This window comes from Nerophis lumbriciformis, linkage group LG03, assembly GCF_033978685.3.
Source record: "Nerophis lumbriciformis linkage group LG03, RoL_Nlum_v2.1, whole genome shotgun sequence".
Lineage (NCBI taxonomy): Eukaryota > Metazoa > Chordata > Actinopteri > Syngnathiformes > Syngnathidae > Nerophis > Nerophis lumbriciformis.
The window spans coordinates 46650284-46674694 of record NC_084550.2 but is presented as its reverse complement, the minus strand read 5'-3'; the positions used below and the strand labels follow the sequence as shown (position 1 = coordinate 46674694).

The following is a 24411-nucleotide window of genomic DNA, read 5'->3' as shown; positions in this document are numbered from 1 at the left end:
TATTTATCTATCTATCCAATTCGCACGCGCGCACAAACACAAACACACACACACGCACACACACACACGTATATATAGTATATACATACACACATATATATATATATATATATATATATATATATATACACACACATGTATTTATGTACACATATGTATATACATGTATATATACATACATGTATGTATGTATATAAACACACACACACATTATATATATATACATATATATATATATATATATATATATATGTATATATATATATATATATACACACACACATACATACATATACATATACATGCACACATACATATACATGCACACATATAAATCTTAAGTATTTATGGATCCACTACAAATATTTTCTACACACACAGATTGCTGCACGCATAGAAAAATCTGCCACAGTAGAAGTATAGCAAAAGTCACAAGTAAAAAAAAAAAGAACAGCCAATTGAGGGGGTTCCTGCTTCACAGAGAGGTGAAAACAAACGCACAGATTTTTCTTTACACACATACAATTTCAACACAGACACATAAATTAAAACATTGACATAGATTTCATTACTCACACACACAGATTGAGATACACGTTTGCAACAATAGTACATCTATAGATGGCAGTAGTGTATAGCCTGTTGTGAGGAAGTAGTCTTAGCCATTGAGTTGAATGTGCCAGTTTTGTCTTTTGAGTCCTATAAAGTGTTTGTACTGTAAATATTGTACTTACTTCACTACAGCTGTTTGATTGGAACGTGCATCTTAGTTGTAGTTATTCATTACCAAATTTGGAGGTGTTGAAATCGCCATAAAAAAACCCGCTAATGCTCATTGGTAGCATGTGTACGGCATATTAATTAACATCGAGCCAGCGCATTTTGAAAAGTGGAGCCTTACTTTTGAGCGCTTTCTTTCAAAAATGCTTGCTTTGTTGACATGGAAAATTATGACATTACCTACATCTGTTTTTCCAAAAAGTGCTTGAGCCGGAGCCAAGTCTACATCCGGACATGACATGACGTGCAACAAAGGTACGTGAATAAGTACGCGGTAGTACCAACAGAATTCGGTCGGTAACTAAAAAAGTAGCAAAGTCGATACCAATCCATGATTATGACTTAACAGTCCTATCCTTTTAATTAGTCTTCTCTGTTACTACTACAGGCTTTACATTGACTGACAGCTAACGTTATAAGACAAATTATTGCCAAATCGCTATCATTACCTGACAAAAATAACGTGTGTGTTCCACATGGCGTAAGATTACCTCCTCAAAGCAGGACGAAGGCAAGACGATATAATGGATGAAAGTTAGTACCCCCAGGTAGCTGTGTAACCATAGCAACCACTTTAAACACAATAAACAATTACTCAAGTCAAAAAACTTTGACGTCCACTAAAGTCATATTCCTGCAATATATTGTTACTTTTCCTCAAGTATGGCTTTGTGTACTTTGTACAAGACTGCAAATACTTCAAACTAACCTTCATCCTCATAGACTTCCTAGAACCTTCTCTAAAGGCCTGGAAAAAAGCAAAAGAGATTAAACATAATGTCTGATTGGTTTAATTCTACTCTGAGAAATGCTGTGAAGGTGAGGATGAAACCTACTTTGACTTTCTTGCCCTTCGGTGTTCCACGGGACTTCTCTGTACTCTTCTTCCTCTTTTTGGATTTACTCCTTTTGACTCTGTTGACGGTGAGCTTGATGCTGGTGGGCGTGTGCTGGGTGGCGGTGTAGGAGATGGTGGATGGTGACACCTCTTCATCGCCACTCTCCGTGCCACTGCTCTCTCCAGCTGAGGAAACAACATGGCCAACATCAACGTGGCCCAAAAGGCAAGCAGATTATTTAAACCCTTTTCCATGACTATTACTGATAATTCAAGTCTTCTACATACAATTATCATGGGGTATTATTATAATGTGCTTATATTTGATCATTAAAACCCTTGTTTATCACCTATGTCTCCATTTACTAATTAGTAGGAACAAGAATGTGCAGAAATACAAAACACAAAACTAAAATAAAATAAGCTCAAATATATATGTTGAACTGGGGAACATTTTATGATAAAGAATGTGGAATATACAGTAAATTAGTACACTCAAATTATTTATTTGTTTTTAAATCAGGTTAATCACAATTTTGGATTTGGATTAAACATCACAGGTTGGTTGCATAATTCAACTTGACATAAAAAAAGCCCGATATTAGAACACATGCAATTTTATTGTCAGAATGTCATACAGAATTATTTTTAATGTTTTACTTGAATGCATGTCAAAACCTGCAAACAGTTCTATCTAAAGCTGTCAGGGCTTATTTTAAGTGAACATTAACCAGAGTCTTCTTATTTATCTTTGCGCTGATCTAAACACTGACCGTATAACTACCCCTCCGTCTTGCAGGTAACCCATCCTGGGTATGGGTAAAGGAGCAAGTGCGATATAAAATAAAGTATGTGATTAATCTGCATATATACATGGTTAATGCGATTAATTCTGGTTCATCACATGAGTTAACTTAATATACGACTACCTCCGAAGAAAAACAATGTTGTTTTCAGAATCAATTTGAGATGTACTACTACCCAAAACTGTGCTCTTGTGTAATGTCTTGTTTGAGACATTTGGAAATAAAATTACATACAAAATCACTGACAAATACATAATCACGAATAAAGCTTTTTGCACGTCAAATAATTACCAACTTAAAGTATCCGCATTTTTTTTGCACATTCTGTCTCTAAGTGTTAAAATAAAGCCAGCATAAAAATGATTTACCGTTCATATCTTTGTAAGGGGTTAGCTACATTATCCAATACTTATTTGTTGCACTGTATTTATAACTTTGTAAATCAAAGTGTGTCATATTGTGAAATATTGCTTGTACATATCAATATGCATCATAACAAAAACAGTAATATTAAATAAATGGATAGATGTTGATAGTCCAACTCATACTGACTGGTATACACAAGCTATGGAGATGATATCCGTAGAAAAAACTGTAGTTAATTTAGATAATGAGTCATATATTGGAATATGGGATCCATTATTTAAATGTGTTTTAACTATTAAATGAACCTAAAATGTGACTTTTTATCTTTGTGAAAAATATTGGACACAATGTGTTGTCAAGCTTGTGAGATGCGATGCAAGTGTAAGAAGCCACTATTGTTCATTTTTTAAATGTTTTTTATAAAATGTTTTATATATGGCTGTGATGATCATGTAAATTGCTATGTTGGAATTCATATTAATATTGATACTGTTGTTGATATCATTCTTTTTTTTTTGACTACTTTTGTGTCATGTTTGTGTGTCCTCTCAATTGCTCTGTTGATTGCTATTCTGAATGTTGCTGGTTTGGTTTTGGAATTGTATTATTATGGTATTACTGTGTACTATTTTGTTGGACTGATTAATTTAAAAAAACCTGGTAAAAAAAAAATTATGAAAATAAAAAATTAAAAGTGTGTCTTATTGTATAATCCAAATGCTTGCTTTTGCTGTCAACATTGATTGTTAACTTTAATGTTGCTGCTGTGTTGTTTTTCCACGTGTCGTAAAGTCATTCTCCAAATGCTGAAAAGATTGTGCCTTTCACATATATTGCTTTTCTCTTAGGGGCTTTGTCACACTCCACAGTTCATTCACGGAAGCATAATTACCTGAGACATTTTCATTTTTCCTGTGCTGGCCGTCTGTTCCTTTCCTTCTATCAAGACCCCTGAAACAAGAGGAGGGGCAACACTTCAGGGGACAATTCAACATTCAACTACACAACTTTGGAAGTCATGAACACACAACAACACAAGGTGGCTACTAGTGATGGGTCAAACGATACAGAAGTATCGGCGCATTAGGAAAACACGAGTGATACTGTGTCCCTTGACGCCACTTTAAGACTAAAAACATGTGACCTGCTGTGTCGTCTGACTGTGAAGCGACAAACTGTATTTATCAGGAAGTGCTTCTTTAGGTTCACAGGTGATAGCTCGTACTGAAGAAAGGAGAAGTGGCGTGCAGCATTATGTAAATGTTATTCACTATTTGGCCCAATGACCAGAGTTGCATCTTTCATATTTCTCTCCATGCAGCTATGTGTTTACAAAATTAAATTAAACATATTTAATGTGCAGGTCAAATGTAGTGACTTTTTTTAATCCAGCAGATGGCACCAATATGAAACACCAACACATTATCAATGCTGTGGTAATACAGCCAGTGGCTCTGTCACCAACTCAACTTACATATGCTAAGCAATTTAGCTCAATATTCAAAGGAAAAAAAAATGTAAATTGGCAACATACTGTAAATCTCACAAGAATTGTATGCAGGTATGTGCACAAAATGAAAGTAGAGTTTAGATATGTATTTTTTTCTGTATACATGCTAAGAAGAATGTTTACAGAGAAAACACTCAACAGTGTGTTATAGGTGGCAAACATTACCGGGTAATATTACAACATTAGATATGATAGGCTTATAAAAAACAGAAAGGCCGCACTATGAACTCGGAGTTGCTACATCCAGTCAAATATTTCTAATATCCATATCAGTAATAATAATATTATTAATAATGAGCAATATTTTAATTGTTTGCCTAAAATGTTTTTTTCTAGTTATCATTAGGGGGACGGCGTGGCGAAGTTGGTAGAGTGGCCGTGCCAGCAATCGGAGGGTTGCTGGTTACTGGGGTTCAATCCCCACCTTCTACCATCCTAGTCACGTCCGTTGTGTCTTTGGGCAAGACACTTCACCCCTTGCTCCTGATGGCTGATGGCTGCTGGCTAGCGCCTTGCATGGCAGCTCCCGCCATCAGTGTGTGAATGTGTGTGTGAATGGGTGAATGTGGTAATACTGTCAAAGCGCTTTGAGTACCTTGAAGGTAGAAAAGCGCTATACAAGTATAACCCATTTATCATTTATTTATCAATAAATTAAAAGAAAAACTGACAAAAAGTTGCACACACCTTCTCCTCATTCAATGAGTTTTCTTTATTTTCATGACTATTTACATTGTAGATTGTCACATCAAATCTATGAATGAACACATGTGGCGTTATGTACTTAACAAAAAAGGTAAAATAACTGAAAACATGTTTTATATTCTAGTTTCTTCAAAATAGCCACTCTTTGCTCTGATTACTGCTTTGCACACTCTTGGCATTCTCTCCATGAGCTTCAAGCACACCTGTGAAGTGAAAACCATTTCAGGTGACCTGAAATGGTTTTCACTTCACAGGTGTGCTTGAAGCTCATGGAGAGAATGCCAAGAGTGTGTATAAGTCACATTTTTTGTGGACATTTATTTGATGAAACCCAACACCAAGAATAGACATTTGAAAGGCAATTTAAAATAAATAAAGAATAGTGAACAACAGGCTGAATAAGTGTACGTTATATGACGCATAAATAACCAACTGAGAACGTGCCTGGTATGTTAACGTAACATATTATGGTAAGAGTCATTCAAATAAGTATAACATATAGAACATGCTATACTTTTACCAAACAATCTGTCACTCCTAATCGCTAAATCCCATGAAATCTTATACGTCTAGTCTCTTACGTGAATGAGCTAAATATTATTTGATATTTTACGGTAATGTGTTAATAATTTCACACATAAGTCGCTCCTGAGTATAAGTCGCACCCCCGGCCAAACTATGAAAAAAACTGCGACTTATAGTCCGAAAAATACGGTACGTAATTGTTTAATTGCATATATGGCGGAAGGATCTGTGTGGTAATAAGGTTTGGACACAATGTATTATGGGTAATGGCAGTCAGGTATGGGGGAATCGAGCCACACCTTTTTTTGTTAAGTACGTAACTCCGCATGTGTTCATTCATAGTTTTGATGTGACAATCTACAATGTAAATAGTCATGAAAATACAGAAAACGCATTGAATGACGAGAGTGTGTCCAAACTTTTGGCCTGTACTGTATAAATCTGACAACATTAAAAACTTGCTACGATAAAAAAAAAAAAGAAATAACGCTACAGTGAGGCGCAATTACTTCTACTTTGCTGTAGACAAATTGGGGTGAGCAAATCGAGTGCTATTTGCACCACATGTTCTGTGAACATTTTTCAAGGATGGAAAGAAACATTGAGCCACATCAAACTTTATTAGTCACCTAAAAACGCCAGGATTGCAATGGTAATGTTTTTGAAGCCTACCAAAACACCTGCTAGTAAAGGAGCTGCCCCAAAGCCGGCTGCAAAGAAAGGTGAACACTGGAATCTACATTTAAAAAATATCGACGTGATTAATACGTTATCAGTGTCGGTCTTGAGAAGCAGGAAGTTATCGGTATCGGTTTGAAAATAAATATCACAAATCTCTAAAAAATGTGATGACAAAAATATCGGTACCGACAATACTGACCCTGATTTTACTGGCATCGGATCCATTAGGGTTTGTGTTGTTGGAGCAGACAAAAAGGTGCTTGCGTCCTGATTGGGTGCTCACCTGCAATTGTCACATTTAATGAGCAAGCCGTCTGGCATGAGAGTGCAGTGACACCAGCCGGCTACAGCCCCATCCTCCTCGGACGAGCTATCGCTGTCCACCGAGTTGTCCTCTGTGGTTTCAAGGTAGCGAGAACTGCGTACCACGCCATTGATATCCAGTCGGGGGATGATGGTTTGAGAGAGTGGGGAAGCGGGTGGGGTGGGAGGAGGGGGCGCGCCGTAGTTGTGATCCTGACAACACACAACGGAAGACTGTTGCATCTTCAAACAACGGGTGTTCAGGCAACAAAAAAGGGAAACGGAAAATGGAGACGAATGAAAATGAGGGCAAAAAACAGGTATGTGAAACAGTACAGCTGTTAATAACAGAAGTAGACTGTGGTTATAACACAATACACATAGTGCAATCACAGAGGTCTTTACACACCAAGGTGGTCTTTCATTGCGACGTTAGTTTACACATACACACAATCATTACCCTTGCATGCACACTATAACACGATAGACCAAACACTGACATATATTTCCGATTGACGCTTAATAAAAACCTAATTGGGACCACTCGAATAAGAGTGCAGTGTTTCCCATAGCACTGCCATCTATTAGCGCAAGGATGGAGGAGGCGGTGTTAAATTGGCCGTGACTTAGATGCACTTTTAAAGGTGAAAAGCAAAACAAATCTGTTTAGGCTTAAGAAATACATTTCTTCTTTTTGTGTTTTTTTTATGATGAAGACAAAGCTACTTGTAAGAATGTGTGAGGTGTGTTCAAGCAGAGGTACGATGCCATCTGCTTGGGATGCAACGGTACTCGGTAAAATACCGGAACGTATGTTTCGACCGGCACGGGAACATTTCTATCCGCACAAAATACTGCCACACAAACCCAAAAAGAAGAACATTTTGAAAATCAAGACTACATTTCCTGCAATTGGATGCATTTATATACTATATTTTACCTTTAGATTTATTTTCATCTACCAACCTCTTTTGGCTTTCTTTTTGACCCTTACATGTAATGTACCACTGATTTTTTTGTTTTTTAGTATATAATTTACTATTATTATCATTGATATGTCATGTAAAATTCTTTAAACATGCATGGAAAGAAGTCAGAGTACGTTTCCCATTTGGCAACTCTATCCTCGAGTAATATACAGTACAGGCCAAAAGTTTGGACACACCTTCTCATTCAATGTGTTTTCTTTATTTTCATGACTATTTACATTGTAGATTGTCACTGAAGGCATCAAAACTATGAATGAACACATGTAGAGTAATGTACTGAACAAAAAAAGGGAAATAACTGAACTAGTTTCTTCAAAATAGCCACCCTTTGCTGTGATTACTGTTTTGCACACTCTTGGCATTCTCTCGATGAGCTTCAAGAGGTAGTCACCTGAAATGGTTTTCACTTCACAGGTGTTCTTGATGCTCATCGGGAGAATGCCAAGAGTGTGCAAAGCAGTAATCAGAGCAAAAGGTAGCTATTTTGAAGAAACTAGAATATAAAACATGTTTTCAGTTATTTCACCTTTCTTTGTTAAGTACATAATTCCAGATTGTAACATCAAAACTATGAATGAACACATTAATTTATAGTTTCGATGTGACAATCTACAATGTAAATAGTCATGAAAATATAGAAAACGCATTGAATGAGGAGAAGGTGTGTCCAAACTTTTGGCCTGGACTGTACTTCCGGTGTTGTGACCTTTGTTTACAAACTGTCACATCAAAAATATGCCTTCTCGCTGGCTACTAATAAATACTCTAAAACTACAACTGGTTCAAAAGCTAACAGTGTTCGGATCGTAATCATCCAAATATGATTAGCAGCAAAGTAGACAGTCGTCATCAACGTTGTGGCTTGGAGAGTGAATGGAGGCGACAACAAGTAAGAAAGCGAGGCTAGCTAACGAGCGAGCTTTTGTCAGTGCTCCGGATCGTATCCCGGTCATGCAACTCAGTGCGGCATTTAGACAAGAGGGAGAGCGAGTACCTGCAGCGAAGGCGAGCGTTTAACAAATTTGATTAAAATATTTTTTATTGCTATTTCATTGAAAAAACGCTCAAATGGTATTTTGACGCGAAAATTGATGTTTCAAAATGCGGGTTTCGCCGTTTTTGCAGAATATTCACAAGCCTGCAAGTAAGTAGGGATTTTTAAAGTAAGTAGGGATTTTTATTTGTTTTATCACTTAGCAGACAGCTCCACTTCTCACATATCTATTCTTTAAAATATACGGTAAGGGCCAAAAGTTTGGACACACCTTCTCATTCGATGCAATTTCTTTATTTTCATGACTATTGGAGATTGTCACTGAAGGCATCAAAACTATGAATGAACACATGTGGAGTTATGTACTTTACAAAAAAAGGTGAAATAACTGAAAACATGTTTTATATTCTAGTGTCTTCAAAATAGCCACCCTTTGCTAACCTCATCGAGAGAATGCCAAGAGTGTGCAAAGCAGTAATCAGAGCAAAGGGTGGCTATTTCGAAGAAACTAAAATATAAAACATGTTTTCGGTTAGTTCACCTTTTTTGTTAAGTACATAACTCCACATGTATTCATTCATAGTTTTGATGCCTTCAGTGACAATCTACAATGTAAATAGTCATGAAAATAAAGAAAACGCATTGAATGAGAAAGTGTGTCCAAACTTTTGGCCTGTACTGTGTGTGTGTGTGTGTGTGTGTATATATATATATATATATATATATATATATATATATATATATATATATATATATATATATATATATATATATATGCGGTGCGCACTGCATTCAAAACTTTTATACGGCAAAAAAGTCCCAAAACAGAACTGATTAAACGAATCGTACCATGGGTTACCTTTACCGTTGCACCCCTACCACCAACTGTACAAAGTTGAACCAAAAAGCTACATCCACACACAGTCCCAATAAAATGTGTTGATGAACAATTTATGGTTTACTGAATGTAAAAATAATATAATAATAAATGAGAACATGGGAAACACTGGCCCCATAAAAATATGGAAGTGGGTAATCCACATGCAGTAACAGATTGTTTGATTTGTTTGAGTCCAACATGGTGTGGAACGGACTTGTAAAATGTTTACATTTGTAATAATTGTGTGCATGTAAACATAGTAATATTACGATGAAGTAAAAAAGTGACTATATTGTACATACGACATGAATATTGACTGCATGTAAATGTGCTGATTGTATTTACATATTGATCACCACAGACTTTAATTGAACCACTGTGTCAAAACATATGTAATGTGAGTATTACCTACATTTACATTGCTGATATTGGATTCAAGAGTCACAATATGACACTGATAGATTTCCCTCCGTTCACAACCCCTTGTAAAAATCAGGAAAAAAATGACATGATTAGAAGCAAGGCAGGGTGAATGATGTCAACATCGAATACTGTGCAGACTTGATGCGCGGGAATATTTGAATAACAGTTCTGAAACCATCCCTGGTGTATAAAGACCTTAACTTTGACTCTTACTGTCCATTTGAATACAAACATACACTTAATACAGTTGAACAGTTCACACAACTGAATGGTACATGTTTAACATTTTAGTTGTAGATAGCAAAGTATTCATGTGTACTCACAGCATATGGTAGTCCCCGATACCCATGACTCTGTGCACTTCCACAGCTGTGGCTGTCGAAGTTTTTCTCATTTACTGCAGGGCTTGCTTCAACTGACTCGGGGCTAAAACAGTCAAAAGGATTGTGTCAAAACACTCATAATAATAATAATAATAAGGCAAACACTATTGATACATCATGTAAAAAACTGTCAATATTACATTTCCACATTCTGAATAAAAAAGTTGAATGTGTTTGCCCTTCGTTTACAGCTTTAGGGTGGCAAGCATGACCTATTAATATCGCACAATGGCACCCACACATGCACACAAGCTGCCGAGCCAGCCGGCTGTAACATGATCGCTTCTCTAGTTACATTTGGGCGCTCACATGAGCAGTGTGTGTGTGTGCGTGTGTTTGACCATCACCGTCACAAACATGTAGCCTGTGTGGCAACCACCTGTCCAGTTACATTTCACAAACCTCCATAATAGAAGGGGGTCACCCCTCCTCTCAATGTCACCCCAGCATAATTCAAATGACACTTCTTGAATCTATTGCTTGAAGTTAGTGAAGAGTTTCATTTTTGTAAAGGCCACAAAAAATATTTATTTGTTCAGTATAGGGTTGTACGGTATACCGGTATTTGTATAGTACCGCGATACTAATGAATCATATTCGGTACTATACCGCCTCTGAAAAGTACCGGTCCCCCACCCCCCGCTGTTGTCACGTCGTGACATTGCTGGTTTACTCGCAGACGAGCATGTTCGGCAGCGCACAATCACTGAGTACTTACAAGCAGACACAGTGTGTAGACAGAAAAGGGAGAATGGACGCATTTTGGCTTAAAAACTAACGATAAAAGTGAAGCTATAACACTGAAACGCCCTCAGGAAGAGGTGCTTTAAGACATGGCTAGCTAGCTATTAAAGTCCATCCGCAGTCTGCAGTGTTTTAGCTACTTCTAAATCACTAATCCTCGTCTCCATGGCAACAAATAAAGTAAGTTTCTTACAAGTATCATCCCTGCAGGACGAGGAATAGCTAAACATGCTTCACTACACACCGTAGCTCACCGGCTTCACAATGTAAACAAACGCCATTGGTGGATCTACACCTAACATCCACTGTAATGATACCAAGTAGAGGAGCGTATGTGGTCGATACTACTATGATTACATCGATATTTTTTAGCATCACAAAATCTTCTTTAGTTTTTTTAAAATTTATATTATGTTTATAAACTCAGGAAATATGTCCCTGGACACATGAGGACTTGTGACCAATGTATAATCCTGTAATGACTTGGTATCTGATTGATACCCAAATTTGTGGTATCATCCAAAACTAATGTAAAGCATCCAAACGACAGAAGCATAAGTGATTATTACATTTTAACAGAAGTGTAGATAGAACATGTTAAAAGAGAAACTAAGCAGATATTAACAGTAAATGAACAAGTAGATTAATAATTCATTTTCTACCGCTTGTCCTTAATAATGTTGACAAATAATAGAATACAAAATGACACAATATGTTACTGCATACGTCAGCAGCTATATTAGAAGCCTTTGTTTGTTTACTTACTACCGGTACTTAAAGACAAGTTGTCTAGCATGTTCACTATTTTATTTAAGGACAAACTTGCAATAAGAAACATATGTTTAATGTACCCTAAGATTTTTTGTTAAAATAAAGCCAATAATGCTATTTTTTGTGGTCCCCTTTATTTAGAAAAGTATCGAAAAATACCGAAATACATTTTGGTATCGGGACAACACTAGTTCAGTATACAACAAACACGTACACTGTTTCCCAAAAAAGACTGAGGTATGAGAGTTATTGACAAACTACATTAAAAACCTGCCAAACGTTTTGGCCAAGACTGAAATTATGGAGGCGCAATTGCAAATGTAAGTCTGCTCCGCTTTGTACATGTTTGTTTGGAGTACTGTCTAAATAAGGTTTATTTAACTTGCAAATCTGGCCCGCGAATGAGCTCAGTTCAAAACATGGAAGACAAACATTTTTGCAGCAAATTCTGTAAAAACATCCGAGTGGTCCTGTTGTATAAAGGAACTTAACTGTAAAGTTAAAGTTAAAAGTGCCACTGATAGTCACACACACACTAGGTGTGGTGAAATTACTCTCTGCGTTTGACCCATGCCCTTGTTCCACCCCCTGGGAGGTGAGGAGAGCAGTGAGCAGCAGCGGTGGCCGCGCTCGTGAATTATTTTGGTGATTTAACCCCCAATTCCAACCCTTAATGCTGAGTGCCAAGCAGGGAGGTAATGGTTCCCATTTTTATAGTCTTTAGTATGACTCGGCCGGGGTTTGAACTCACGACCTACCGATCTCAGGGCGGACACTCTAACCAATATGTTTAGCTAAACATATTGGTAGATCCTTGAATTGGTGTTTTAACCTTTCTAGCAAACATAGCACCCCTTTATATCCTCTACTTTTTGGCAGTTACTTATTTTTTTCGTAATGTGATTTGTGTAACTAAGGTGCTGCTGTAGCTTTTCTTTTCTTTTTTAACTTCAGATGCAGTTAGTAGTCATTTGTTAAACTTCTTAAGTTATACCAGTTGTGCTCCTCAATATTAATCCCGATTATTTTGATTGATATTGTAATCACAATTAATAAAACGCTTATTCACTAATTTGAAATAAATATACCAAAAGTCAACTTTAAATATAATTTAAAAAAACAAATGAATATAAATTAGTAACGAATAAACAGTAAGTGGAAAAAAAAATATCAACAATAAATTTCAACAATAGCTATATGAAAAAAAATCCCTTTTTTTCCATTTACAATTCCTTATTTGTACCATTTACTCTTATTTTACCACCATAGAGTGTGTGCTGTTTGTGTCATAATATTAATTATATTAATAAAATGTCTGTTAATTAAATGCAAAAATCTTCACAATCACTGGTGCAATAAATCTTTGGACAATTTTGACCAGTATTTACAGTCAAAGCATAATGTTAGTTGTACTGTAAATGAATCAAAAAGTACATTAGGCTTGTGTCAATCAATCGATCAATCAATGTTATTTATATAGCCCTAAATCACAAGTGTCTTAAAGGGTTGCACAAGCCACAACAACATCCTCGGTTCAGAGCCCACATAAGGGCAAGGAAAAACTCACAACCCAGTGGGATGTCAATGTGAATGACTATGAGAAACCTTGGAGAGGACCGCATATGTGGGTAACCCCCCCCCCCCCCCTCTAGGGGAGACCGGATGCAATGGATGTCGAGTGGGTCTAGCATAATATTGTGAAAGTCCAGTCCATAGTGGATCTAACATAATAGTGAGAGTCCAGTCCATAGTGGGGCCAGCAGGAGACGGGTCAGCAGCGCAGAGATGTCCCCAACCGATGCACAGGCAAGCGGTCCACCCCGGGTCCCGACTCTGGACAGCCAGCACTTCATCCATGGCCAGTGTAAGGCACTGTTTTAAAACCTTTATTTTCTTAGTGCAGTCAGAACGGATGTTGCGCTTAACGCTGTTATTGTGAAGGAGGGAAGTCTGCTGCTGTTCTGAGCTTGACGAGTTTGGAGACGACTTGAAGCTGTATATCGATCCTACATTGATGATGTCGTTCACAACAACACAAACACATGTGATGTGTTGTGGCTAGCTTTAGCTTCATAGTTTACTAGGTGTTTCAATTATTAGTTCAGGACGAGGCGGTTGAGTGTTTTGGAGATGAATTAGCGATCTTGGACACATTATTTTCCCCAAACAAATGTTCCTTTTCCTTACAATGACTCACTCACATTTATGTCACTCTCTGTAATATCCTCAGTTCGGTTTGGTTACGTGAACGCGGAAATCATATGGCCTTACTTTTTTTTGTTGAGTTTGGTGATTATTGATTAGCCATACTAGCGCTATGTCAAATACAAAGTAGCAACCATGGACAGATCCCAAACTTCTAGTAGACGTGGTCTTTTTTCCACTCATTCGCTCCTCATTTGTTTCATTTTTACAAGCTTAGGAATTGGCATGCATGTTGCACGGCCTATTAACCATTATTTTCAATTATGATATTTTTTTGACCATGAGAAGCCAAAATCGATTAATTTGAGGTCCTCTCCTTCTATCATTTGGGCTATTCAACTGGTGGCCAGCGAGTTCACTTAAAAAGAACTTGTGAGAAACGCACATTTTTTTCAGCAGATTCTTAAAAACGCAATTTTCGGACTATAAGGCGCACTTAAAATCCTTTCATTTTCTCAAAACTCGACAGTGCGCCGTATAACCCGGTGCGTCTAATGTAGGGAATAATTTTGGTTGTGCTTACCGACCTCAAAGCTATTTTATTTGGTACATGGTGAAATGATAAGTGTGACCAATAGATGGCAGTCACACATAAGAGATACGTGTAGACTGCAAGATGACTCAAGTAAACAACACCAACATTTTATATGTTCCATTGAAAATATAGAACATTACACACAGCGTTAAAAAATCTATCAAAATGTTGCAGTACGACTTTGGTAGGCTATGAAGCCGCACCGCTTGATGGATTGTACTGTGCTTCAACATACGAGTATTTCTATGGTGTTTGTATAAGGTAAGACATTATCTGGAGTTTTGTTTCGCAATATTATGCAAAAGCAACTTCTCTTACCTTCTGATCTGTATTTGGGATCTGCATAAGTCCTGAAAATGTGCGCGCGCGTCCGCCTTTGTAGTCTGTGCCGACACCATAGCCGATAATTTGCTTTTTTTTCCTCTATCTTCTTGTTATGGGACATTCATCCTCTGCTGTTGCCATTTCTAATATAAAGTAGTGTAAGTTCTTACTTATATTTGTCAGTAAACTCGCCATGAAAGCGCTAAAACATACCGGTGTAGTGAGTTACATTATTCACCCAAGGAACTTTAGTTATTAGAGAGTTCTGGTCGGACGGTTTTTCACGGGACACATTTCCGGTGTTGTTATTGCACTAGTGAGCCACGGATGAGGAGACGCTGCTCCGTTATTGATTGAAGTAAAGTCTGAATGGCATTAAAACAGTTGGATCCATCTTTTGACACTTCCTCCTACTCCCGTCCTTGCACGCTACACTGCTACAACAAAGATGACGGGGAGAAGACGTTGCCGAAAGTGAGCCACGTAGATAAGACCGCCCACAAAACGGCGCATCCTGAAGCGACTGTCAGAGAGCGGCTTGAAGATGGTCTGTAAAACATCATATATGCAACATTTTGACCAAAGAACCACCATTACATGTTATGTAGACCACAAGGAAGCGTTTTCAATTTAGAAAAAAATCCTAATATGACCCCTTTAATGCGCCTTATAATCCGTTGAGCCTTTTGTATGAAAATAGACCTGACTAGACCCGCTCGTCGGCAGTGCGCCTTATAATCCGGTGCGCTCTATGGTCCGAAAAATAGGGCCGCTTTTTTGTCCTTAAAAACAGCACAACGCTCTTGTAACTCTGACAAAATAAATAGAGTAAATTTAAAGGTCTACGGTAGAGGACTCTGGTTCTCAGGAATATACAAAATAAGACTAATACTGGAATTGTGGCCCTTGAATATCCCTCGCCTAGTTATTAACCCAATCTCAACCACCCCAACCCACACACGCGCCCAGCCCATAACAGTTGAGAAGTGATCACGAGAGGAAACATTTGGTTGCATCTGTCAGATAAATAATGAATAAAATCATTTTTTGTAGAGGGTTTCTAGAGTAGAAGTAGATTACGGCGTGTTTGAAGTGACAACTTACTCTGATCCAGCAGCCATTTCTGTGTAAGACGTCTCAGGTGTGTTGACTCCAGGAGCGATTACTATGCTCATGACGTCCAGCACGGCGATGCTTGGGGTGGAGGGGAAGAGGGGGGACGGGGAGGGGGGCGGGGGATGGAAGGGACAGGATGGGAGGGGGGAGGGGAGGTGGTGGGGTTTTGCCGGTGGATAGAGAAATCACAGGGCTCCCACTACAGTGACAAACCACTCCAATGGTGGGGCGCCGCTGAGCCGTAGCCCACGGCTTACGGTCATGGGGGACCTGAGGACAAAAGAACAGGGACTTGAAAGACTGATAGACTTATGTAGGACAGATAAGGCTGACACCACTATGACAACATTAATATGGGACAATCGCTTTACCAGTTTTTTTGCGATACGAGCTTTCGCTCAGCTAATTGTTATAGGGTGCAAGCAAAAATTGGGCTAACGAGCCTCCCCAACGCTTGTTGGTGTAGCAAATGCCACAGTGAACCCCATGAAAGCCAAACAAAACACCTGTTTTTTCTTGCAATCATTAGCTTATAGCCTGAGATGGACATAACTTTGTTTTTCATAGCATGGTAAGGAAGAACACTAGTGTGAAGGACAGTGCTAAGTAGGCGTGGATGATATTCATTGAATTAAATAAATACATCATCAAAAAACACGGAGCTCGCCAACTTGTTGCCGCAGTAAAGCAAGTACAGTTGGGCATTGTTTCAATTTGGACAATTCTCGTTTTTTGTTTCGATTCCAGTTCCCAACTATTCTCGATTCCAATTATCTTCAGAAGCAGGGTGAAAAAATGTACAGTGAATTTCTCTGGGGGATATTTTCAATTAGTATATAAATATCAACCCTTTGAACTTGATACAGATGTTAGAGATTTTTTTTCTGGAGGAGTACAAAAATTTCCCTTTAAATTTTTTTTTTTTTTTTTTTTTAAACATTTACACATATCCTGTTTAAGTGTAAGACATAGGGATGTTATGATGAGGGTTTTATGCTGCCTATTAAGATACATATATGAGTGGAATAGGCCGAAACAAATTCAAATAGTGGGTCTAGGGCAGTGGTTCTTAATCTAGGTTCGATCGAACCCTAGGGGTTCGGCGGAGGTCAAGACACACCCGACTCATCGTGTAAATAAAAGCTTCTCCCTATCGGCATATTATGGATACGGCAACAGCAGAAGTCAGACTGATTTGCAGGTGTGTAATTTGTTGTGAGTTTATGCACTGTTTTTTTTGTTCTTTGAACAAGGTGATGTTCATGCACGGTTCATTTTGTGCACCTGTAAAAAAACATGGTAACACTTTAGTATGGGGAACATATTCACCATTAATTAGTTGCTTATTAACATGCAAATTAGTAACATATTGGCTCTTAACTAGTCATTATTAAGTACTTATTAATGCCTTATTCGGCATGGCCTTATCATAACCCTAACCCTCTAACCCTGGCCCTAACCCTAACCAAATAACTCTAAATTAAGTCTTTGTTACTTAGAATATGTTCCCCTAGTGTCCAAAAAACTCTAAATTAAGTCTTTGTTACTTAGAATATGTTCCCCATACTAAAGTGTTACCAAAAACATATACATTTGTCTTGAATTTGAAAAAAAAACATTTTATTTTTCACTAAAGAAGGGTTCGGTGAATGCGCACATGAAACTGGTGGGGTTCAGTACCTCCAACAAAGTTAAGAACCACTGGTCTAGGGGGACTAGTAATATTTAAAAAAAAAAAAAAAAAAATTCTAAAGCTTTTAATGTGAATGTAAACAAATATGTTTCCTTACTTTTGTTATGGTTTTGATCCATTATTTCTGCCATTTCTAGGGGTGCACCAAAAAATAGATTTATTCGAATCGCAATTCTTTTTCATCTTGATTCTAAATTGATTTATGATTTCAAAATTCGATTTTAAATTAAATGAAAAAAAACAACAAATAAAAATATGTTTCTTTTGCTATTTACATGCAACCAGAAGTAGCTTTTCTGACCTGCAATCTGTTTTGTAAAAGTTTTATTATAATTATGCTCCCAAATAATTTATTGCGAAAAAAATCAAGAATCAAGTTTATTTTCTCGAATTAGTGATTGTACTGTTTAAAAAAGATTACTCACTATATGTTTATAGTTTATTTTTCTATTTATTTATTTACTCTTTGTTTATATTCTTTTATTTTGTATTATTTATTTATTTATTAATTATTATGTATTTATTTGTTAATATTATTATTACTTTGGTTTGGTTTTTTTGTGCTGTTTTTCTCTTTTTGTTTTTCTTTTGGGGGGGGTGGTGGCATCGTTGGGATATAAACAAAAAATATATTATTTTGACATTTATGGCAGACAATAGATGTGTGATGTATGCAAGTATGATGCAATGGATAGGAATGTCTATAGGATGTCAATAAAAAAAACAAAAAAGAAAACACAAAAATCAGTTTGAATCAAGAATGGCATTGAATCAAATTGTTTCCTGAACAGAATCGTCACCCCAGGAATCGGATCAAATCATTAAGTGCCCATAGATTCACATAACCCTAACCCTGGTCATTTCTACTAATCGTTTTGTAAAAAAAAAAAAAAAAAAATCGGAGACTTTATCTTGAGGCGGCATTGCCCAGCCCTTAATTCATTTTTTTGCAGAGTGTGCACATTTTTCTGGTTAAATAAATAAATAAATGGGTTATACTTGTATAGCGCTTTTCTACCTTCAAGGTACTCAAAGCGCTTTAACAGTATTACCACATTCACCCATTCACACACACATTCACACACTGATGGCGGGAGCTGCCATGCAAGGCGCTAACCAGCAGCCATCAGGAGCAAGGGGGGAAGTGTCTTGCCCAAGGACACAACGGACGTGACTAGGATGGTAGAAGGTGGGGATTGAACCCCAGTAACCAGCAACACTCCGATTGCTGGCACGGCCACTCTACGAACTTCGCCACGCCGTTGGTGTTGACAAGGATAGAAGACGAGCATGGCTTCAAAAACTGATCGCATCGGTTGGAGAAGAGGTATTAAAAGGCAGCGGAAAGTTCAAATGGCAACAAAACTGAATTTCCATTCAATAAATTAGTAGAAAACCAAAACAATCATCTTTTTTTTTTTTAAACAAATGTCATTTAGCTGCACTAACAGGGACAACCAGCAGGAGGAGCCTTAGTCTTAGCTGCCTGGAGGGATGAGTCATCCAACAGGAGGTTTGGCCCTCTGTCATGTGACACCACCATGAGGACTCCACTGTGAAACACTGACCCACACTCCTCCAGCTGCATCTTCCACTCGAGCAAGCACACAATATAACCTCCTCCTTCCCATTCCTACTTGTACATGGTTTGCCTCATCACGGTGCTCAAAATGATCACACGTTCACAACGTGAAGCCATGAGAAGGCAGGAAAATGATGGTAAATACCACAGGGCAAGTGGTGCACATAGAAAACATTTGGGATGTTTTTGGTTGAAATTCAACTAATTGAGGATTTTATTAGTGGTTTACATTCATTTCCTTCAGAAAATAGTCTGTTTTCTGACAGAAAACCTCTCATATGCTCTTAAGTCGGTATTCATTTAAAAATACATGATAATAAATCATACAAAGTAGTTCATAATAATACAGCATACATTATTTGATACCCAACATCCTATTAAAGCATTACATTTGTTTTATGGATTTTAAAATTAACCTTAATGGTAAACTAAATGAGGCAATTCCTGAAGGAATTGCATGTGAATGCTCCAATGCTGAAGTTGAACTGAAGTCCTGGAATTTTTTTAGAATTGTTGAAAAAGAGCACACAATTCCTGAACAGGCTGAATATTTTGAAGTTGGAACGGTTTGAATCAGAAGAATGTCCCATTGCTCTAAATGGGAATTTTAAAAAAATTAGTAATTTCGGGAAAAGCGGGAATTTTTTTGAAAATGGTAAAAAAAAAACCTTGAATGTTCTGAATGAGTTGAAATGGTTGGTGTTGGAATTTATCAAAACGGTCGAGAAATGTTGAAGTAGTAACATGTTTAATTGAGAAATGGTACTACGGATTTCCTGGAATTTCGGGAAAACCGGAAGTTTTTCCAGTTCAAAAAACAACTTCGTTTTTTGACCTGATTAAGAGGAATAATTTGACGGTGGAACGGTTGAAATGCATTGAAAAATGTGGAAGGAGTAGTCGCCAGAAAAAAGGGTGGAAATAGGGCTTTGGAAAAGCAGGAATTCTGGAAAATCCTGGAATTTTTTTGAACTTGGAAAAATGATAATTTGAATTCCCAGAATGGTGGATTGTGTTGAAGGTGGAATGGTTTCAATAGGTTGAAAATTGTGGAAATGGTGGAAGTTTGAATGGGAAAAATGTCCCGGAAAACCTGGAATTCTGGGAAATCTGGGAATTTTGGGAATGTGTTAAGGGAAAGCCCACGATTCCTGAATAGGCGGAACAGTTTGAAGTTGGAACTGTTTGGATCGGGTGAAAAATGTGGAAGGTAGAGCGCGCCAAAATCTGGAGAAGAAGTTTAAGAATAAATAGATGGATTTTGGTGTAGAAAACCATATGTGTGAATGTTTTGGAGCTTTCACACAGAAATAATGAGCTAGTTGACATGACACACTGATATGGGAAATATGCAAGGATAGTCACATGACTGTCACTTGGGTTGCGCGATACAAGTATAAAAAATATAATTTTAGCCAATTATGGTTATTGGTAGTCTTGGGTTCAATCCCGGGCTCGGGATCTTTCTGTGTGGAGTTTGCATGTCCTCCCCGTGACTGCGTGGGTTCCCTCCGGGTACTCCGGCTTCCTCCCACTTCCAAAGACATGCACCTGGGGATAAGTTGATTGGCAACACTAAATTGGCCCTAGTGTGTGGATGTGAGTGTGAATGTTGTCTATCTGTGTTGGCCCTGCGATGAGGTGGCGACTTGTCCAGGGTGTACCCCGCCTTCCGCCCGATTGTAGCTGAGATAGGCTCCAGCGCCCCCCGTGACCCCAAAGGGAATAAGCGGTAGAAAATGGATGGATGGATGAATGGTTATTGGTTTTGCATAACAGGTCCCCTTTAAGTATTCTGTGCTGGATTCCCACTGGGGGATTTTAGATATGCTTCCATCATGTTCGACCTCTTTGGCCATGAACCATTATGGAAGAGGGCTGACCTTTCTCCTGTGAACTTTCCAAAAGGAAATACTATTTGTACCACTTGTAAAAAAAAAAAAAAAAAAAGTTAACGATGGAAGTTTTTCCACAAGGGAAGCATTTCTTCAGCACTCTTGCTCCTCTCCCCCGTCTTTGTTCATTGCTCTGGCCTTGAACAGCAGGCTCAAATTACCAGCAGGCCTAACAGATTCTTCACTTCCAATAGAACAGAGCAGCCATTTTGCAGTCCAGGAGGGAGGGGCGTCCACACAAAATGAAAAAGCATGGACGCCGGTCTCTCAAGAAGCTGTCTTGCTCGGTCTTCTAGACACACCTGCTGACATTGTTACCTTTCTGTTCAAGTCAAACCATCTTCTGCAGAACACGCTCTTTGAACAATAATGTCTATGAGCTTTTCAACATGTTGCTTTTTCATGCGACACAAGCAGGAATTATATACACGCATGTATATACATATATAATATATATACATATATAATATATATACAGGTAAAAGCCAGTAAATTAGAATATTTTGAAAAACTTGATTTATTTCAGTAATTGCATTCAAAAGGTGTAACTTGTACATTATATTTATTCATTGCACACAGACTGATGCATTCAAATGTTTTTCATTTAATTTTGATGATTTGAAGTGGCAACAAATGAAAATCCAAAATTCCGTGTGTCACAAAATTAGAATATTACTTAAGGCTAATACAAAAAAGGGATTTTTAGAAATGTTGGCCAACTGAAAAGTATGAAAATGAAAAATATGAGCATGTACAATACTCAATACTTGGTTGGAGCTCCTTTTGCCTCAATTACTGCGTTAATGCGGCGTGGCATGGAGTCGATGAGTTTCTGGCACTGCTCAGGTGTTATGAGAGCCCAGGTTGCTCTGATAGTGGCCTTCAACTCTTCTGCGTTTTTGGGTCTGGCATTCTGCATCTTCCTTTTCACAATACCCCACAGATTTTCTATGGGGCTAAGGTCAGGGGAGTTGGTGGGCCAATTTAGAACAGAAATACCATGGTCCGTAAACCAGGCATGGGTAGATTTTGCGCTGTGTGCAGGCGCCAAGTCCTGTTGGAACTTGAAATCTCCATCTCCATAGAGCAGGTCAGCAGCAGGAAGCATGAAGTGCTCTAAAACTTGCTGGTAGACGGCTGCGTTGACCCTGGATCTCAGGAAACAGAGTGGACCGACACCAGCAGATGACATGGCACCCCAAACCATCACTGATGGTGGAAACTTTACACTAGACTTCAGGCAACGTGGATCCTGTGCCTCTCCTGTCTTCCTCCAGACTCTGGGACCTCGATTTCCAAAGGAAATGCAAAATTTGCATGGTTGGGTGATGGTTTGGAGTGCCATGTCATCTGCTGGTGTCGGTCCACTCTGTTTCCTGAGATCCAGGGTCAACGCAGCCGTCTACCAGCAAGTTTTAGAGCACTTCATGCTTCCTGCTGCTGACCTGCTCTATGGAGATGGAGATTTCAAGTTCCAACAGGACTTGGCGCCTGCACATAGCGCAAAATCTACCCGTGCCTGGTTTACGGACCATGGTATTTCTGTTCTAAATTGGCCCGCCAACTCCCCTGACCTCAGCCCCATAGAAAATCTGTGGGGTATTGTGAAAAGGAAGATGCAGAATGCCAGACCCAAAAACGCAGAAGAGTTGAAGGCCACTATCAGAGCAACCTGGGCTCTCATAACACCTGAGCAGTGCCAGAAACTCATCGACTCCATGCCACGCCGCATTAACGCAGTAATTGAGGCAAAATGAGCTCCAACCAAGTATTGAGTATTGTACATGCTCATATTTTTCATTTTCATACTTTTCAGTTGGCCAACATTTCTAAAAATCCCTTTTTTGTATTAGCCTTAAGTAATATTCTAATTTTGTGACACACGGAATTTTGGATTTTCATTTGTTGCCACTTCAAATCATCAAAATTAAATGAAATAAACATTTGAATGCATCAGTCTGTGTGCAATGAATAAATATAATGTACAAGTTACACCTTTTGAATGCAATTACTGAAATAAATCAAGTTTTTCAAAATATTCTAATTTACTGGCTTTTACCTGTATATATATATATATATATATATACATATATATATATATATATATATATACACACCGTATTTTTCTGAGTATAAGTCGCACCGGAGTATAAGTCGCACCTGCCGAAAATGCATAATAAAGAAGGTAAAAAACATATAAGTCGCACTGGAGTATAAGTCGCATTTTTTGGGGAAATTTATTTGATAAAACCCAACACCAAGAATAGACATTTGAAAGAAAATTTAAAATAAATAAAGAATAGTGAACAACAGGCTGAATAAGTGTACGTTATATGAGGCATAAATAACCAACTGAGAACGTGCCTGGTATGTTAACGTAACATATTATGGTAAGAGTCATTCAAATACCTATAACATATAGAACATGCTATACATTTACCAAACAATCTGTCACTCCTAATCGCTAAATCCCATGAAATCTTATACGTCTAGTCTCTTACGTGAATGAGCTAAATAATATTATTTGATATTTTACGGTAATGTGATAATAATTTTTACACATAAGTCGCTCCTGAGTATAAGTCGCACCCCCGGCCAAACTATGAAAAAAACTGCGACTTATAGTCCGAAAAACACGGTATATATATATATGTATATATAAATATATAATATATATATATTTGTATTGTTTTGCCATACTTTCGATTGTTGCTGCTTATTATACAGTGTTTTTTTCAAGTGTCGAGAGACTTTTTATAACTTTTTTGTTAAAAACAAAAAACTTTCTCCTGGTGCTATTATAGAATGTACTCGTGTTAAGGGACTTTACGGTCTTATTTTCGTGGCTCCACTTCGACAGCATCTTCTCCCCGACATCTTTGTTGTAGCGGTGTAGAGTGCAAGGACGGGAGTGGAGGAAGTGTCCAAAGATTGAGCTAATTGTTTTAATGACATTCAGACTTGACTTCAATCAATAACGGAGGAGCATCTTCTCATCCGTGGCTCACTGGTGCAACAACAACGCCGGAAATGTGTCCCGTGAAAAAACGTCCGACCGGAACTCTCTAATAACTAAAGTTCTTTGGGTGAATAATGTAGACTCACTACACCGGTATGTTTTAACGCTTCCTTAGCGAGTCTCCTGACAGATATGAGTAAGAACTTTACACTACTTTATATTAGAAATGGCAACAACGGAGGATGAATGTCCCATAACAAGAAGATAAAGAAAAAGAAGATGCTTATCGACTACTGTGTCGACACTGACTACAATGGCGAACGCGCGCAGATTGTCAGGACTTATGCAGATCCCAAATACAGATCAGCAGGTACCAGAAGGCAAGAAAGGTTGCTTTTGCATAA

General features: G+C 37.9%; 1 protein-coding gene across 4 annotated transcripts in view; it reads right to left on the bottom strand.

Annotated features, from left to right (window-relative positions):
- The window catches only part of setd5 (SET domain containing 5), a 121868-nt gene that overhangs the window by 37599 nt on the left and 59858 nt on the right, over nucleotides 1-24411 (bottom strand). For 2 of the 4 annotated variants that reach the window (XM_061937876.2, XM_061937883.2), the window contains exons 2-7: nucleotides 15867-16148; nucleotides 10124-10226; nucleotides 6495-6757; nucleotides 3683-3741; nucleotides 1617-1804; nucleotides 1490-1528 (exon numbers count right to left, since the gene is read on the bottom strand). In XM_061937876.2, coding sequence (XP_061793860.2) covers nucleotides 1490-1528; nucleotides 1617-1804; nucleotides 3683-3741; nucleotides 6495-6757; nucleotides 10124-10226; nucleotides 15867-15937 — 723 coding nt within the window. In that variant the 5' untranslated portion in view covers nucleotides 15938-16148. Of the gene's footprint in view, nucleotides 1-1489; nucleotides 1529-1616; nucleotides 1805-3682; nucleotides 3742-6494; nucleotides 6758-9789; nucleotides 9854-10123; nucleotides 10227-15866; nucleotides 16149-24411 lie in introns of those variants that run through there. The other 2 variants (XM_061937891.2, XM_061937899.2) reach the window with 2 other exon arrangements.